A 19,045-nucleotide genomic window follows, 5' to 3' on the forward strand; every position below is an offset into this window, starting at 1 on the left:
CACCACTCAGGGTCCCATGTGATTTTTTTTTTTTGTATAGGCTTATTAGACATGGAAAAGACCTATTGGATTATCTATGCAAATACAGCATTCTTTCAGTATGTCTTCTAATGTTTTTGTCCAGTCTGGTTATGAAAGTCACAGGTGATGGGGCTTCCAGAACTTCTTAGATGATTTCGTAGGTTAATAGCACTGATTTAAATAGCTTTTTCCAGATATCCAGCCTACATTTTTTTCTCTTATTTCATTATTTTCTCATCCTATCGTTCTTACTTAAACTAAGAATATTATGCTAAATTCTTTTTCTCCAAATATTGTAGTCCTGCCTCCCTTTTTCTTATTGCTTAGCCAAGATGTATGTTAGCTCTTTTAATCTTAGTCCATCTTGTGCTTGCTTTTTGTATTTTTTCTGAGCTTTTTTCCAGTTGCTAATATTTTATAGTAATGTGACACCTAGAATATAAAGGCGTTTAGTCCTTCCTCCCTCTCTGATTTTTATATATACTCCACCACGCATTGATCCATATCGCATTGCAAGCTTGTCTCTCTCTTCTTTATAGTTACTAGTACAGTGACACTGTACATATGATGATGTTTCATTTGCCACTCACTGCCTCTAGGTCTCTCATAATTATAATTGTTGCGTCTCGAATTGTAGATCTGCATTTTTTAATTAATTTCCCCTACATGTATTAGCTTTCACTCTTCCAAGTTGATTAAGAACTTGGATAGAAGAAGTGACAATCTGTCTGTATCTCACCACCTTATTTCTTTGTCTTGACTAGTGTTGCAGTTTCCTTCCAACATAGTAACCACAAACTTTTTTAATGCGCTAGTAATGATCCTTTTACAAATTGTTAATACAGATGTTAAATAAAACTGGACCTAATACAGATCCCTGCAGAACCCCTTTGGGCACCTCCCTACGCTTGCTATATTGCCTGTTCCTGTTTGTGTAAAGTGTTTTTAGTTTTCAGTCTGAGTGTTCCAATCGTGTGTGACCATGTATCAAATGCTTGTTAAAATCCAAGTATATTGCATCTACTGTGTTCCATAGTCACTTATTCTGTAACTACCATAAAAGCAGTCAAATTTGTCTGAGAATTGTTCTGTAAAAGGCTATAATAGTGCCTTTTCCTCATTTAGTCATTCTATAGGGTGGTAATCCACAGCATTTATGTAACATCTGAGTAATTGAGCTGTGAGGGTGAAGCACACCTAGGCTTCAAAGGTGAAATTTGCTTCCCAATCTGTGGCCAGGGACAGCCCCCAGTGCAGTTGCGGAGTCTTTCTGCATGTGCAGGGTGTGCAAAGGTACCTTTGTGTGGTCACTGAACCCATGGTCAACCCTGCACAACTTCAGTGTGGTGCTGAGGGCTTTGTGTTGACGGTTTGCTTATACTAGTACTGAATTCATCCTATGTTCTCTACACTTTTATTATGTCTAAATTCATCAGGTTCATGCTTTTCAATATTAAAGGGGTCTCAGCAAGAGGGGCAAATATATTTGCATACAGCTTGTTTTTATTCAGAGAGTTCCTACCCACTTCTATACTCAAAAGCTTTAGCAATTTTGTGTTGGGCGTTTCTTCATTGTTACCTTATATGAAGTCTTTCTTTCAAATGTACTGTATTGTGCCTTTTTATTTTGAAAGGCTGTGAACAGCAGGGCGAGCGCAAAAGGAAATGTGTGCTTCACAGCCTTCATGTTACATTACAAAAATGAGCCAAACAAATAAAACACTACTTGGATTAAGTTCTTGGTTGAAGATGAAGAAAATTGCAGTTTGAGATTAAATTTGTTCTGCTAGGCTTCATTTTTGCATGTTGTAGATTTGATTGACAAATAGTGATTAATACACATTTTTTTTAAAAAGGTGTGAATTTTTCAAATACACCAGAGCAGTGGTTTTCAAACTTTTTTTTTCTGGTGACCCAGTTGAAGAAAATTGTTGATGCCTGTGACCCAATGGTGCTGGGTACAAGGGGCTTGGGGTGTGGGAGGGGCTCAGGGCTGGGGCAGAGGGTTCGGGTGCGGAGGTGAAGGCTGTGGGGTGGGGTCGGGAATGAGATGTTCAGGGTGTGAGAGGGGGCAGGGTATTGGGGTGTTGGAGGGGGTCAGGGCTCTAGGCTGGGGGTGCAGGCTCTGGGGTGGGGCTGGGGATAAGGGGTTTGGGGTGCAGGAGGGGGCTCCAGGTTTGGGGGGCTCAGGGCTGGGGCAGGGGATTGGGGCATGAGCTTACCTGTGGTGGCTCCCAGTCAGCGGCGCAGCCAGGGTGCAGAGGCAGGCTTCCCGCCTTTCCTGGCACTGTGGACCACGCCGCTTCCTAGAAGCGGCCAGCCGCAGGTCCGGCTCCTAGGCAGAGGTGTGCAAATGACTCTGCGTGGCTCTCGCCCGCAGGTACTCTCCCCACCCCCACCCCCTGCCAATTCCTATTGGCTGGTTCCTGGACAATGGAAGTGTGGAGCCGGTGCTTGGGGCAGGGGCAGCACACGGAGCCCTGTGGTGCCGCCCCCACCTCCCCCCGGCTAGGAGCCAGACCTGCTGCTGGCCACTTCCGGAGCACAGCGCGGTGTCGGAATAGGTAGGGACTAGCCTGCCTTAGCTGGGCAGCACCGCCGACGGGACTTTTAACGGCCCGGTTGACAGTGCTGACCAGAGCCGCTGCCGCTCTTCCATTCCGTGACCCAGTTCGAAAACCACTGTACGCAAGGCATTGAGAATTATGTTGAGCTCTTCAGCATAGCACGTCTGTCTCCAAACTCTTTAAAAGATGCCTTTTAGTATGAGGTTATATTGCTTTTGAAAATTAGAATTGGAGGGTTTTCAATAGCTCAGATTTCTTGTTCTCTAGACACACACTCAAATGTAAGCATGATGGGGGTTTTCCATGTTTTCTTTTAATACTTTCTGTTCACTAGTTTTCAAATAGCTTGGCCTATGACTTGCTGATGTGTTTATGGATTACTGCTGGTGTATTGATAATGTGGGTCACCAGCCATTGTATGAATTTTCTATTAAAACAGTTTACTTAAGTGAATAAATTGTGAAACCATACAACGGTGACACAAATGTAAATCCTGTGTTCCATTTCCTAGGAAAGTATTACAGTGTAAATCAGGGGTGGGCAAACTTTTTGGCCCGAGGGCCACATTGGGGTTGCAAAACTGTATGGAGGGGTGGGTAGTGAAAGCTGTGCCTCCCCAAACAGCCTGGCCCCTACCCCCTATTCGACCCCTCCCACTTCCTCTCCCCCCGACTGCCCCTCTCAGAATCCATGACCCATCCAATCCCTCTCTGTCCTTGTCCCCTAATCGCCCCCTCCCAGGACCCCACCCCACCCCTAACCACCACCTGGGACCCCATGCCTATCCAACCCCTCCTGTTCCCCGTCCCCTATCCACACCCCTGTCCCCTGAGACTCCCATGCTTATTCACCCCTCCCAATGTTCCCCATCCCCTGACTGCCCCCCAGAACCTCCGCCCCATCCAGCCGCTCCCTGTCCCTTGACTGCCCCCTGGGACCACCCACCGCTTATCCAACCCCGGGACCCCCCATACCATGCTGCTCAGAGCAGCATGTCTGTCAGCCACGCTGCCTGGCTGGAGGCAGACACGTTGCCGCACTGCTTGGCAGGAGCGCGCAACCCAGCCGCCCAGAGCACTGCCCGTGCGGCGGCGTACCTGCGGGGGAGGGGCCAGTGCTAGAGTCCCCGGCCGGGAGCTCAAGGGCCGGGCAGGACAATCCTGCGTGCTGGATGTGGCCCACGGGCTGTAGTTTGCCCACCTCTGGTATAAATGCCCACTGCTGTATGTTTAACAGCTTATGTAGTGTAATAACTATTACACTCCTGGTTTAATTATGCTGCTATTACATTTTCCTTTCTCATTAGAGAAGCTTACTCGATGGATATATAAAACACCAGCTCTTGTTTCAGAATGGTAAAATAAAGTGAAATAAACTGTATAGAATCTGAGAGGCATGTGATTTTTGCTAGTCTCTTTAGCAGAATGGCCGGTTTAAAACCAAGTGTGTAACTTAACATTTTACAAAATTAAGATATTCCCTTTATATTTGCCTTGGTTTGGGTTAATTTTGAGGATTATAAATTAAAATTTTTGAGTGTGCAATGTTTCTATACAGCAGTCAGATTTGTGTATGTAAGTTCTAAGAGTAGGGAGGGAGGAAGGAATATTTCTTGGCAACAACTGTTGGAGTAAGCTGCAGGCATAAGATTGCTCAACTTTTTTTTGAGAGTAGTAGTGTAAAGAGTTTTTGTTATATATAAGATTTAACAGCTCAGTCTGCTACAATCCAAAAATTCTCCCATGACGAATGCAGGAGCTGATCTGAATTCTGTAGAGGGAAAAATTTCCTCTTCTGCAGTCTCTCATGATTGGATGCTGTGCCCTTTCCTAGAGTAGCTTGACTCCAAATGCCGTATCTAACATAAGTGAAAGATGATGTCACTAATGACAATGCCCTCTAGCAACCATTTCCCACTAGGACATTGCCTGGATCCAGTTGTTTTGCAGATAAGTTATGTATCAGCGTGGATGTAGTTTCACATGTAGATGTGAATTTGGGACAGTATATCTGTGGTACGAAAGAATTATGGATCAAAAAGTAAAATGGGTCATGACCATATTTTATGGGTAAGAGCCATTGAAACGGGATAGCACTGCCTGCTGTTGGATATTAGTAGTGCCATTACAGTAGCTGGCAAGGCTGGCCCTAGACATTTAGTTGGCATCTCCACACTTGTTCTGTGACTATTTAATGCTGTGGTTGGTGTGAGCTGCCTACTTCAATGGGCTGCAGCTCTGGGCTGCAGCAGTAAGAGACAAAGAGGAAAATGGCTTAAGTACCATGTATTGTGGTTATTTATGGTTTAATCGTGGTCTTGTGGCAATACATTCCGATTGGCTAAGAGGTACCGTTTGCAATATGTGATATTAAGCTTTTTTTTTTTTTTTCCGCCTTGTGTAACTAGGGGAAATGGAAGAAGAGATGGAAAACCCAGAAATGGTTGATTTACCAGAGAAACAGAAGCATCAGCTAAGGCATCGAGAACTGTTTCTCTCACGACAGCTGGAATCTTTACCTGCCACGCACATAAGGTAATGACTTAATTCTTCTAGAACTGTTTAATCAAGAAGAAACAGTACAATATTGGTCCAGTATTCTTCCTGTGTAATAAACTTTATGCAAAAGTTAGTAATGCCATTGTATATTTCATAAGTTTAATATTTTTTTTTCATAAAATGTAATTTCTTTCTTTTTTAGAGGCAAATGCAGCGTTACTCTGTTAAATGAGACAGAATCCCTTAAATCCTATCTGGAACGGGAGGTATGAATCCATTTTGCGAATTGCAAAGCTTCACCGGGTTATTTTGCCACAGTTTAGTATTGGTGGCTTTCTGCAAGTAGCCCAATTATGAGGTTTTCTTCTTTTCTCATTTCTGAAGTTCACTGGGTGTTGTCAGGGCCAGTAAAAACATTAAGGTCAATAAAATTGTCTGGTTCTGCAACTTTCATTTTGCTGTAAAATTTTTTGTTGCTCTAGCAGGCAAAGCCCATTGTTTAAATATATATTTGTGACAACACTAAACCATTCCTCCTCCTATAAAGAAGACCATACTTATTTTGTCAGCCCAGCAGTCTGAAAGTTCAAAGATTAAGGTTCACCTGTTGACAAGAATAAACTGAAATATGTAATATAATAGTTGCTAACAGTAACTTCTAGTTGAGACTGCAAAACAGTTTGCCCTATTTTTGCAAGGTCATTTTCTAGAACTATCTACTGAGGCTGAAATTTTGGTTGGTATCTCTTCAAAGTTAATTTCTGGAAGATTTCCCCCCCCCCCCCCCCCTTTTTTTTTTTTGATCCATTCATAAATTATTTTTTTTCTAACCAATCTATTTTTAATGCAACAGCATAACTGCTAAAGCGTCAGACTTGAAGCTAGGATTAGACTTTCAGTAGTAGTGAGACTCCTTCAAAATCTTTATCCATTCTCCTTAACGAGGAGCATGTGCTCTAGTAGGCCTGGGAAAGAGAAAACAAAGATTTTAGACAATTGGAAAATTACTTGTTAACAAACTCAGTGGACAGCTACTGAAGTTTTAGCAGAGGTCATTGGAGCCTCATCTCTTCTATGATGTTAGTGCACATACTCTCCCTTTCTAGCCTGATGGATGCAAAGACAGTTTGTCATTGTGCACACTGAAAATTTTATATTCTTATTTTTCTGACTTAAATGCACCTCTTATATTATTGATGCTGTAGAATATATACATCATATGATATAGAAGCTATTTAAATTGTCTGAATTAACATTATATTGGAACCCTAGGCCTACATTTTTGATAGTGACTCAATTTTTGGTTATCCAGATTGACTTTCAGGAAATGTCAAGCACCCACCCTCTGGATGTCGAGCCTGTTAAAGATGTCTCCAACTGAACACCTAAAAATTGGGGCATCCCAAACCACTAGTATCTCCTAAAGATTTAGGCCTTGGTCCTTACTTTCTGGTATTTTTGTGAATTTAAACTGTGCAGCTGTAATCTTATATTAACACATTTATGTGTGTTTAATTTTAGTTACAATTGACATCTCTGAGCTGCCCACTGGTGTCAGCAATCTTGTTGGAATTTGACCTGACAGTCTGGGAGCTTCGTTTCAGAGATTATTAGCAAGTTTTTCTTAAATTTTATTTATATGGAGAAGTAAAAGTGAATTTTGTATGATAGTAGTATTACAAACATCTGCAAGGGGGGTGATGTCCTTTGAGCAGACTTAAATGTTACATAAGTATGAGAGACAGGAAAAATCTATTGATTGAAAACATTATGGCAACAGCTGTTAATTTGTTTAAAAAAAACAGGTCTTGCAAATTGTAAACTGGAATCTGTTCCTTGATCAAGCTTCCTTATAAATACATTTCTAACCTCCTTTAATACTTGTTTAATAGTCAGAAAATTAAATTGAATCTGATATTCATGTTTAAGATTTTTTTTAAAAAGTGACTTGCTGAATATTCAATTTTCTTTTCAGAATGTTAAACTAGAAACATGGCGAGTCTCACCTAAGGCTGCCAAATGGACAGGGTGTCAAACAAGGCCCATTGAATTCAGAAAATGGTCACCAGCAGCAGGTAGCTGAGAAAATGCCAATTGAAAATGCAAGTTTAGAAAGCCTAGTTAGTTTCATTATTTGATAATACTTAGTTGTTTAGTGCTCTTCATCCTACAGATCTTGAGACACTTTTCAAAGGAAAGAAGTATATTTATCCCCATTACAGAGATGGGCAAACTGAGACAGAGGTGAACTGACGTGCCCACAGTCATGCAGCAGTTCAGGTGCAAATCTGTGATTAGAACCCTGGTAACTTTCCCTTTGAACTGTCAGAATTCTGGGCTGAGTGATATTGGCTATTTTTAAAACTGAGCAGGCATTTTGGGAAGAAACTTCACACAATAAGAGAGGTTTCATGAAGGTGTTCTGTTACCACAGTAAGGACCTGTTTTAATGCTAACAAACTTAGTAGACATAGAAGATGGAGAGAAATTGAGAGTTTTAGAAAACGTGTGGGTGTGGAGCATGGAGAGAGCAATGAAAAGAAAGGGCTGAAGAGAGTGGGGAGAATAGGAGACAATTGCCCTCCCATAAATTCATAATAGGTGGTGTAATACCTGCCTGTCCCTTTCAACCTCCTTACCTTTTCCCCCCCATCCCTGAAAACTACACTTTCAATTTCAAACATGGCATTGAAAAAGGAAAAACAGTGTCCTAGAGATCTGGAATCTGGCCCCCGCACGTGGTGCCTGCTCCTGGGAGAGGTGGAGTCAGACCCGGGACTGTGTACCTGGTAGTAAGTGAGACATACAGGCTAAACTTCTGGGGGAGGTCATGGACTAAACGGAAGTGATCTTCAGCTGGGTAGCGGAGGTTTGCTTAGATACCCCTTCCAGTGGAAAGTTTTGTTAAACTCCTTGGGGCAGGCTAGCACTGACACCACTGCTGGTTCAGATTGCATTTGGAAGAGGGGAAGAATAAGGAAGAGAAGCCAGGGGGAGAATCTGAATTTACTGTAGTCGTTGATCCCAAAGAGGGTTGGGATGAGAACACAGAACACTTCCTCCTCCACTCCACGCAATGTTTTATGTCCCCAAACTATTTCATTGCCTTGCAAGCATGTGTCCAGCAGCCTGGGAGAACTTTGCGCCATGGGTGGCTGCCTGCTCAGGCTGCTTCTGTGAATGGCCCTGAAAAGGAAAAATAAACTGTAGTATGTTTTTAATTGAGCTGGCAAAATCCAATTAACAGACTGCCAAGACAGTTAGCTAATTAGTGTTTCTGACCTTAGATTAGTTGGTACGAATTCCCAACTGACCAACATCTCTTGATTTCTGTATTTTCCTTAGAGAGATGGGGGGGGGGGGGACGGGGGAGAATATCTTTTTATTGGACCAACTTTTGCTACTGAAAGAGGCATTCTTTCGTGCTCTGTGCAAGCTTGAAAGCTTGTGTCTTTCACCAACTGAAGTTGGTCCAGTAAAAGATCCTCAGACCGATATAGCCACAATAACACTGCAAACAACAAAATATTTTCCTGTCCATGTCAGCCATTTTTTTTTTCTGGCCATTTCTCTTTCCCTACTTTTTCTGTAGATTCCTTTGGCTTTGGTCTTTGGCTAACGTTACTGACAAATTAGGGTGGGGTCAGGATCAGAAAGGGACATTCAGAACACGTGTGCCACACCTCATTTTCTTCATAGTTCCGTTCTAATTCCAGCAATCTATTTTGATTTTTTCTAAACATGTTGAGCACAAATGATATTTTATATATTTTTAATTTTCTCTTTTCTTCCTTTCAAGCAGTGTTGTGAATGAGGTGTATACAGTTTTTACAGCTAAAATGAGCACAGACTTTGTGAAAGGACTATGCCATTTCCTATGTAGGTTTGAATATAACTTTTTCCAGCATTTTGACTCTTCTGGAGATGGGCTAATGCAACTTCCACCACCAGGTGGTGAGGAGAGTCTAGCTGGCCTTTTGAGGTGACGGAACTCTCAGCTTCCCTGGAGTATTCTTTGCATTTGGACTCCAGTAAAAGTGAGACTACATTGCTACAAACTTAATTCCATAGGAGTAGTTTTTTGAAAAGCCTGTTTAAAGAGCAGCATACAGCAGAACTTGCGTTCTTCCTAGTAGAGTCTTGGAGGAAGGTGGCAGGGGCTTTGCACCACAGCTTGGGGCAACAAGCTCCCTTGCACCTTGCTCAGGGATACCAGGTGTCTATCTTCCTTCTAATGGCTGAGAGGAGGACCGTAAGTCAAGACAATTTTCAGTATTTGAGATCTTTTATGTTGATGAATCTGCTACCAAACTTAAGAAAAACAGAACTTGTCATATTTCTTTTGGGAACAAGGATGAGAACAGTAGAGAGGGTTGGGTTTTTCTTCCTAAACAGAAATAGAAAGATTTTTTTTTTTTTTAAATAGAAATTTGTTTGGAAGTTTCAGTAAGTAAATATCTACATTCTCTAGCCAGCGAAACATACAGTAGCCAACTTACTGTTAGAGGGAAAGGAATGTAGAAGAGTTACAATAGGACACTAAAAATGCAAATCCCACATGACAAACCATTTTTTTCAAAGCTAAAGTTTTAAAAAATGGATGCTTGGAGTTGGCTTCTGGATCAGAGATCTGATCGTCCAAAGTGGTGAGCATCCAAATGCTGCCTATAGAGGTCATGGGAGGCGATGGTTACAAGGCACTTCAGAAAATTTGTCTGTTTACTTAGGTGCTGAAATATACAGCTAGAAGCCTTTAGACTCCAATTTTTGAAAATCTTGACTGAAGAGACTTTACAAATCAGAACTGGAGTCTGTGTTGTAAGAGAATTCTGCCCGTACATTCTGCCTATGCCCTACTGTTGACATGTCTCCTCTTTTCCTTATTGGTAGGGGTGGAGGGTAGGTGGCAGCAGAGGTGGCAGAACCAGCTCACTCTAGAAGAGAGTTCATCTGCACAAGCCGTATTCTTCGCTGGCCATCTCACTGCTTTAAGGAGTGGACTGGAGTATCTGGCCTCCTGAGCTGATAGCATGGCATGCTACATTGCTTTGCTTGTGTATTTGCTGGCCAATCTGCCTGAGAATGACAACTGTTACACTAGATATTCTGCAGCCCTAGAGATGTATACTCTGGGGCTAAAACACAAAACACTTGCATTTGTAATACTGAGAGATGCAAAACAAAAACCCCTTTTACTTTTGTTTGTGACAATACTGACTTAAATGTTTTATAACTGACAAGATGATGAGCCTAATTCTCATCAGCACTAAAGCTGCCTTGCACGGCTCTGGCATCAATTACATTTACGCCCACAGTGCGGCCCCTTTATACTGTGAGAGTGATGTAAAGCACCGTTAGTGTGCATGAGAATTAGGCCCAATATTCTTATTCAGAGTCATGTAGGCCCTGCTCCAATGCCTATTCAAGTCCAATGGGAAGGCTCCCATTTTTGTGAATGGGGCTTAGGATCAGGCCTTTGTTAAGCACCAGCATCATGCTCCATACTGTGCAAAACACAAAATAAGACTATTAACAGGCTTGGAGAGTTCAGTCTAAAGTGGAAATCGGATTGGTGCTCCCTCTGCTGCAGGAGATCAGGATGGACTCTTTCCTTGCTATCGAGACTATTCAAAAGTTTAAAGTTCTTGGATTTGATAACTGGATACCATTATTATTGGAGCAATAGAAATACAGCGGGAAGGGGAAAACTTCACTGATACTTTCTTGTCAACCCTGGATGCGCCTGTGGTATGTGTTTGCGCATGCAAGTGGGGCTCAAGAAGCAGAAGTGACTTGCAGTTGTAAGCCTTTAGACTACAGTAGTCTACCATGTGGCTGAATGTGTGTTGTGACCTAGCAATGGCTTCTTCCGTTCCTTGGGCTTGTACAACTTATTGTTCCCCATTGAGGCTCAAAGTGAGCTGGAGTGCACAATACCGCCATCCAGCAGCACTGCTTTATTTTCCCTGCCCTCTACACCTCTATGTATGGGCAGCGAGGAATGTATATTGCGGGAGGAGTCCACATACCCTCACAGTGTAGGTAGCTGCCAAAGGGCTCATTGGTTGCTCTCTGAAATATTGCAAGGCACAGTCGCATTTTTAATTGCCTCAGCAGTGCCATGTGGTGTAGTCTCCTGCGTGAGGAGGAGAATTCACCACCATAGGGTATTATTAATTTTAATGGTTTTGTTTAGATCCTTATACTGTGTATGTGTCACTTTGTTCTGGGATGTTGGTCATTGTGGTGCCAGAGCCTCATTTGTATCATACAAGAGGAAATTGTGCTCCTGTTAGCTGTAATGACTGTATATGTGTTCCTAAGTAAATGAAGCCATTTGGGAGGAGTACTGTTTTATTTTCAGAAGAAAGTCATAGTATTTCATTTTGTTTTTTAAGACTGGTGTTTGGTTCATAGTTCATCCACTTGATTAAAAAAAAAACCTGTAATTAAAAACTGGCCACTAGCTACCAATAATGTTAATAATGTTGCTTGCCTTTTGTCTTTGTTTTATTTTTAGGATTTCTTCTTTTATTCACTAGTGTATGATCCACAGCAAAAGACTCTCCTGGCTGATAAAGGAGAGATTCGTGTTGGAAACAGATACCAGGCAGATATAACAGACTTATTAAAAGAGGGTAATTTCCATGATTTCATTAGAATTGTCAAGATATCATGTTGAAAATGTCTTTTTTTTTTTTTTTTTAAATGGACTGTTGGCTCATGGGTTATGGACTCTTTCACTTCTAGGTCACATGGTGGGGACTATGTCCTGGTTTCTTAGAGGCTAATGTGGTGTTACCAGCTGAAGGCAATTAGTTGGGTTTCAGTCCAAGCTCAAGTGGGCAGTTGTCCAGGTCATAAAAGCTGTTGCAACAGATTGGATTAATTGGTTCCCTCTGAACCTATTCTTCTTTTTTTTATTTAATTGAGATTTGCCTTGGGGAGCCCAAATTTTCACCACGCACATGAAAGGTGTTTTTGTGTTCTGAATCAACCCTCTCCTCACACCAAGGGTCCTTCCCAACCAATCACCCATTAAATACTGTCTGCCCATTACTCCTGGGTGCCCACTCCCAACAGCCATCTAACCACCAATCACTTTTGGCTGAGCTCATAGAATCATAGCATATCAGGGTTGGAAGGGACCTCAGGAGGTCATCTAGTACAACCCCCTGCTCAAAGCAGGACCAATCCCCAACTAAATCATCCCAGCCAGGGCTTTGTCAAGCCTGACCTTAAAAACCATTAAGGAAGGAGATTCCACCACCTCCCTAGGTAACCCATTCCAGTGCTTCACCACCCTCCTAGTGAACAAGTTTTTCCTGATATCCAACCTAAACCTCCCCCACTGCAACTTGAGACCATTACTCCTTGTTCTGTCATCAGGTACCACTGAGGACAGTCTAGAGCCATCTTCTTTGCAACCCCCTTTCAGGTAGTTGAAAGCAGCTATCAAATCCCCCCTCATTCTTCTCTTCTGCAGACTAAACAATCCCAGTTTCCTCAGCCTCTCCTCATAAGTCATGTGCTCCATCGCCCTAATCATTTTTGTTGCCCTCCACTGCACTCTTTCTAATTTTTCCACATCCTTCTTGTAGTGTCAGGCCCAAAACTGGACACAGTACTCCAGATGAGGCCTCACCAATGTCAAATAGAGGGGAATGATCACGTCCCTCAATTTGCTGGCAATGCCCCTACTCATACAGCCCAAAATACCGTTAGCCTTCTTGGCAACAAGGGTACGCTCTCGACTCATATATCCAGCTTTTCGTCCACTGTAACCCCTAGGTCCTTTTCTGAAGAACTGCTGCCTAGCCATTCGGTCCCTAGTCTATAGAGTGCATGGGATTCTTCCATCCTATGTGCAGGACTCTACACTTGTCCTTGTTGAACCTCATCAGATTTCTTTTGGCCCAATCCTCTAATTTGTCTAGGTCCCTCTGTATCCTATCCCTACCCTCCAGCGTATCTACCACTCCTCCCAGTTTAGTGTCATCTGCAAACTTGTGATGCTGGAACTCTCACTTATAGAGCAGGAGCGATTAAGGATTTGCTGGCATGAACTGTGTTCTAGGACAAAGAAAATTGTGGGGATTTACTGCTGTCTCCTGATGCATGTAAGGGAGAGGGAGAACTGTAGGAATCATTGTCCCTTTTCCTGCAAGCCCAAGGGAAGAGGGAGCTGGAGCTCTGGGGATCTTTGCTTTCCAACACTCTCAGGCCCTGAAGGAGGGGAAGCAAACAGATATTCACTCTTATCCCCTCCAGTTCTCGTTCTTTCTTTCTCTCTCGCGTGCCTCTGGTGGGTGCCTTCCCTTCCCCAGAGGGGGAACAGCTGCGAACCACAGTCCAAGATCTCCATCAAATCTTCTGATTGTGCTGCTCTTCTGGCCAGAGGTGTGCAGTAACATTGGTGCTTTGATCTGTGCGTTGCTGACATTATCTAGCTTAGTTTTAGACCAGGCAGAAGGGGGTGGATCACAGATCAGGGTTTCTATTTTCTCTGCTTGGGAAACTGGCATGTTTCAGCTGCAACTGGACTAGCCTCCGAACATTACAGGAGGACGTGTTAACCTTTATGGACCACCCTCTCCACACATTGGGAAGACAGGGCTAGGTGGAAGAAGAATCTTCAGATCTTCTGTAGAGAATAAAAGGGAAGCCAATGTTCACTGGGCTGGGAAGAGAAGAAACTATAGAGAGGGAAGATGGTCGAGGAAAAGATTTGCCCAACAGTGTGCTGATGTCCTTCATACAGCTCCACTCTGCCCCCCCCCCGATCAGCTGATTAATGTGTGTATTGCTGGGGCTGCTGTGTGAGGAGGAGTTGTGGATTTTGGGGGACTGGAGAGAGTGTTTGGGATGAGGGGAGAGAAAAAAGAATGGGAGGAAGAAAGGTAAAAAATGTGGGGGAACAGTGGGGCAAATGACACAGGGAAGGTGGAAGTAAAAGGTTTAATAGAGGGGAAAAAGAGGTACACTAATATAGAGACTGTAAAATGTGGCAATCCTTAAAGTGGAGGTGAAGTGAGGGAAGAATCACAACGAAGGTGTGCATTTAAAAATGTATTTAATGGCCAAATGAGTATGATACTCATACTCTGTGGAGTATCAGAGGGGTAGCCGTGTTAGTCTGGATCTGTAAAAAGCGGCAAAGAGTCTTGTGGCACCTTATAGACTAACAGACGTATTGGAGCTTGAGCTTTCGTGGGTGAATACCCAATTCGTCAGACGCATACTGTGTGGAAAGATCCCAATTTCTCAGCATTCTGTTATCATTGTCAATCACATGGTATGTTTCAACTTTATGCTGCAGCATGAACTTCCTAGTATTTCCAGGGGTTGCTTGGGTCATTTTTAGAATGGAAGATAGTGCTTGTATTTAACAGTACATTTTTGTTTAAAAAATATTAAAGTATGCAATATCTTTCTATAGACATAACACACTAAGAATATAGGCCAACTTTTTCTGCATGACATGGTGAAAAAGTTGTTCAGACTGGGTGAAAGGCTTTCCTGCCACGGCCACACAAACAGCAAGTTAATGTGCTTTAATAGACCAAGGGCCTGGCAGTTACATATTTTTTGGGAGAGATGAAATACAGAAGAAAAACACTTTTATTCTTTCTGAAAGCTGCTATGCCAAAACATTTCTAACTTGCATTTCAACCAGGTGAAGAAGATGGAAGAGATCAATCAAAACTTGAAACAAAAGTTTGGGAAGCATTTAATCCGCTAATAGACAAACAGATAGACCAGTTCTTGGTGGTAGCACGGTAAGAAAATTTGGCCTTTCCTTGGGGGAAAAAACTAAAGAACTTTAACTTTTTTTTTTTTTTTTTTTTGTAAATTTTGGTGGTGATTTCTTGTTTCACCTTCTCCTATCCCGAACCCAATGTTCGTGTTCTCTCTCTCTCTTCTGGTATGAACTTTTTTGGTTGCTGGTTCACTTGCTCCTTTTTAAAAAAAGATGTGTTTCGCTTGTCTAAATGGGGTATGTGACTTGAAGTGCAAGATATGAGACTGAATTGTTGTTCCCAATCGGAGACAGAAAATGCAAACAAAATACAGGAATTATGGAGAACCGTATCCTGGGAGGTTACTGAAATACCTATTTTAACATTTTGATGGGAGTGGGGTAAGGGTTTTCAAATAGCATTGCTAGATTATGTAGATGCAATTTATTTTTGGGCAAAATCTTCAAAATCTGTACAGTTAGTAGAGGTTGAAAATGTACATTGATCTCATTACTCATCCTGGTACCCTTGCCAGGAACATACAGGTGAAGACACCTTGATGCATGTTGTTTGTAGATGATATAAATATAAAAATATATGGAGATATACCTATCTCATAGAACTGGAAGGGACTCTGAAAGGTCATTGAGTCCAGCTCCCTGCCTTCACTAGCAATACCAAGTACTGATTTTTGCCCCAGATCTGTAAGTGGCCCCCTTGAGGACTCACAACCCTGGGTTTAGCAGGCCAATGCGCCAACCACTGAGCTGTCCCTCCCTCCTGTAGCCATCTATGCAGTGAGGGGAAATATAGTTTAGAAGAGGATCTTGATAAATGGAGACGTGTAGGAGAGACATGGATGCAAAATTAGCAAAGGAGGAAAAAAAAGTACTGTGAATATGAATAATGTGAACACTGAAGAATAATGGTTGAAACTAGGTGGGCAGACAATGCCAAAAACGCAAAGTTTCAAGTATTATGGGCTCCAGACTCTGGGTAAAAGGACGGTGAAATTAGAGCTTGGATAATAAATGCCTGGCTCAAATTGAGAGAGAGAGAGAGAGAGAGAGAGAGAGAGAGAAGTGGTGTAATATGTGACGGGAAGATCCCAATAAGATTAAAAGGGAAAATCTATAGAATTGTGGTCCATCCAGTTTGAAAGTATGGCTGGAAGTATTGGGCAACAAAGAAAAAAAATGAGCAAATGATCGCATCCACAGAAATACGAATGTTGAGATGGATGAGTGGTGTAAACAAGAGAGTCCACATGAGGAATGAGGACGTTGGAGACAAGCTCAAAGTAACACTCATAAATGGAAAAAATGAGGGAGTGCAGGTTCACATAGTTTGGTCATGTAAAATGCAGTCCTGACAACTATGTGGATAAGCATCTAATGGATCAAGACTGAAAGAAAAAGAGGCCAACTCAAAAAGAAATAGTGGGATGTCATAAAGGAAGACATGTTAGCATATGGTGTGATAGAGGATATGGCATTGAAGAGCGCTCTTTGGACTGAAGGACTTGTAGAGTGGACCCCATTTGATGCAGTTATTACATGCAAGAAGGAAAAAGCATCAATGAAGGAATTTAGCATGTTGAGTAAGATGCTGTTGAAGGACATAGTAGGGAACAAACGAGTGTGTGAAGTGAATAGTAAAGGGAAATAATTCTTCTATAATAAAATGCGAAATATTGTTAAGAAGCAAGATGGAAAGGGCTCATACTCATCTCAAAGTGCACAAAATGGTTTATTTTTCTGATTCTTGAATGTGCCATTGAAGGGAACTTTCATCAATATTTTAAAAAATGACTAGCAATTTTTGCTTGTCCAGTTTGAGAGAGCTTAAAGTGCTAGATTGACTGCTCAGACCTACTGGGGAGCCAAGGGTTGACCTCAGTTGGCTAAGTTGAAGTAAAAATGTTAGCTTGTATCTATACTACAGAAAATGTCAGGGTTAGCTAATGCTTGTTTGTTGTTGGCTAACCTGTTTTTCCTTATCTAGACATACCCTTTCTAGTCCTGTGCGTTGTGGCTGAGCTAAGATGAATTCACTGTGGAATTCATTGGCTTTAGTAAGTTTTGTGTTGATTCTCCCACAGCATTTCTACTTTCATTGAGGTGTGTGAGTAGAGAAGCAAAACTTATTAAAGCTAGAGCCTCAGACACATCACAGTGGATTCTACTGGAACAGTGAGAGGGAGGAAAATTGAGAACAGATAATTGGGGAGTAACAGCTGGTGGGGAATAAGGGGAGGTAGATGAGGAAAAAGGAGAGCACGCCCTTATTTGTTTATATTTATATTTTTATATATAATATATTAAAAATATGCTTCTTGCCAAGACTCCCACCCGTTGATATATCTGAGAAATTTGGAAAGACCTGACAAGCTGGGTGTGACAAGTGGTGAATGTGGATATAGTGAAGACTGGGAATGAGGAAGGTCATGGGACTTTGGGGGGCCTAATGAATTTTTGTATAATGGGCATGATAAGTTGGAGAGGCTGGCATGAAGAGTTGGATTGCTATCTTCCTATGAAGTAATGGAGACACAAAGTAATGGAGATGAATGCCAGAGCTGTTCACTGTGAGCCTGCTAGCCTAAGAAATCGTGTGTGTGGATTTATTTAATCTATTTATTAATAACCTCGGAAGCAAATGTAGAAGTGGGCTGATAAAGTTTGCGGATGACACAAAGTTGGGAGGTATTGCCAATTTGGAGAACGATCGGGATATCCTGCAGGGAGACTTGGATGACCTTGTAAATTGGAGTAATAGAAATAGGATGAAATTTAATAGTGAAAAGTGTAAGGTGATGCATTTAGGGATGACTAACAAGAATTTTAGTTATAAGCTGGGGACGCATCGGTTGGAAGTAACAGAGGAGGAGAAGGACCTCGGAGTCCTGGTTCTCCGCAGGATGACTATGAGTCGGCAATGTGACGTGGCCGTGAAAAAAGCTAATGCGGTCTTGGGATGCATTAGGCGAGGTATATCTAGTAGGGATAAGGAGGTGCTGCTTCCGTTATACAAGGCACTGGTGAGACCTCATTTGGAGTACTGTGTGCAGTTCTGGTCTCCCATGTTTAAAAAGGATGAACTCAAACTGGAACGGGTACAGAGAAGGGCCACTAGGATGATCAGAGGAATGGAAAACCTGTCATATGAAAGGAGACTCGAGGAGCTCGGTTTGTTTACCCTAACCAAAAGAAGGCTGAGGGGGGATATGATTGCTCTCTTTAAATATATCAGAGGGATAAATACCAGGGAGGGAGAGGAATTATTTCAGCTCAGTACTAATGTGGACACGAGAACGAATGGATATAAACTGGCCGTGGGGAAGTTTAGGCTTGAAATTAGACGAAGGTTTCTAACCATCAGAGGGGTGAAATTTTGGAACAGCCTTCCGAGGGAAACAGTGGGGGTGAAAGACCTCTCTGGCTTTAAGATTAAGCTAGATAAGTTTATGGAGGGAATGATTTGATGGGATAACGTGATTTTAGTCAATTAGTCAACTACGTGCCATCGCTGGTAAATAGTATCAATAGTCAATGAGGGTCTGGCTGGAGAATCTTGCCTGCATGCTCGGGGTTCTACTGATCGCCATATATGGGGTCAGGAAGGAATTTTCCTCCAGGGTAGATTGACAGAGGCCCTGGAGGTTTTTCGCCTTCCTCCACAGCATGGGGCGGGGGTCGCTAGCTGGAGGATTCTCTGCGACTTGAAATCTTTAAATCACAGGATTTGGGGACTTCAACAGCTGAGTTAAGGGAAAAGGGGTGGGTCAGCTTTTGTGGCCTGCATCATGCGGGAGGTCAGACTAGATGATCATAATGGTCCCTTCTGACCTTAAAGTCTGAGTCCTCCACCGCCACCCCTCTCCCCCAAAACTATGCATGTATGACATACATTGCAGAATGTGAAACTATTTAAATGTGAACAGACTGTCTTCTGAAACTTTCTTAGAGGAATGATAATTGGATCACTGCTGTTCCTCCTTCCACCTGTTATCTTGACAGCTATCTCTTCTCCTTTGTGCCTTCAGTTAATTAAAAACTGCTCTTATCTTCATGGAAAGGTTTTGATGTGCCTGAAACTTGATGTAGATCAGGTTTCCAAGTTCAAGGCTGACCTATCCATATCTCTTGAGGGGTGGGGAGACAAGGATGTGTCCCAATGTGATCCTCGAGAGTGTCTCTCTCTCCTTGTGCTTTCTGCT

At 42.4% G+C, this 19,045-nt stretch overlaps 1 protein-coding gene across 26 annotated transcripts in view; it reads left to right on the forward strand.

The window, feature by feature from the left end:
- LOC101932594 (metastasis-associated protein MTA1) overlaps positions 1 to 19,045 on the forward strand; it is a 384,146-nt gene that overhangs the window by 283,455 nt on the left and 81,646 nt on the right. For all 26 annotated transcript variants that reach the window (XR_010590039.1, XR_010590040.1, XR_010590038.1 and 23 more), the window contains 4 exons: positions 4,996 to 5,122; positions 5,289 to 5,352; positions 11,607 to 11,724; positions 14,763 to 14,865. Coding sequence is in view for 23 of the 26 variants with exons in the window: in XM_065555717.1 (XP_065411789.1) it covers positions 4,996 to 5,122; positions 5,289 to 5,352; positions 11,607 to 11,724; positions 14,763 to 14,865 (412 nt within the window). In the remaining 3 variants the exon portion in view is untranslated. The remainder of the gene's footprint in view (positions 1 to 4,995; positions 5,123 to 5,288; positions 5,353 to 11,606; positions 11,725 to 14,762; positions 14,866 to 19,045) is intronic.

The sequence above is a fragment of the Chrysemys picta genome, chromosome 8 (genome assembly GCF_011386835.1).
Source record: "Chrysemys picta bellii isolate R12L10 chromosome 8, ASM1138683v2, whole genome shotgun sequence".
In the NCBI taxonomy this organism is placed as follows: Eukaryota; Metazoa; Chordata; order Testudines; family Emydidae; genus Chrysemys; species Chrysemys picta.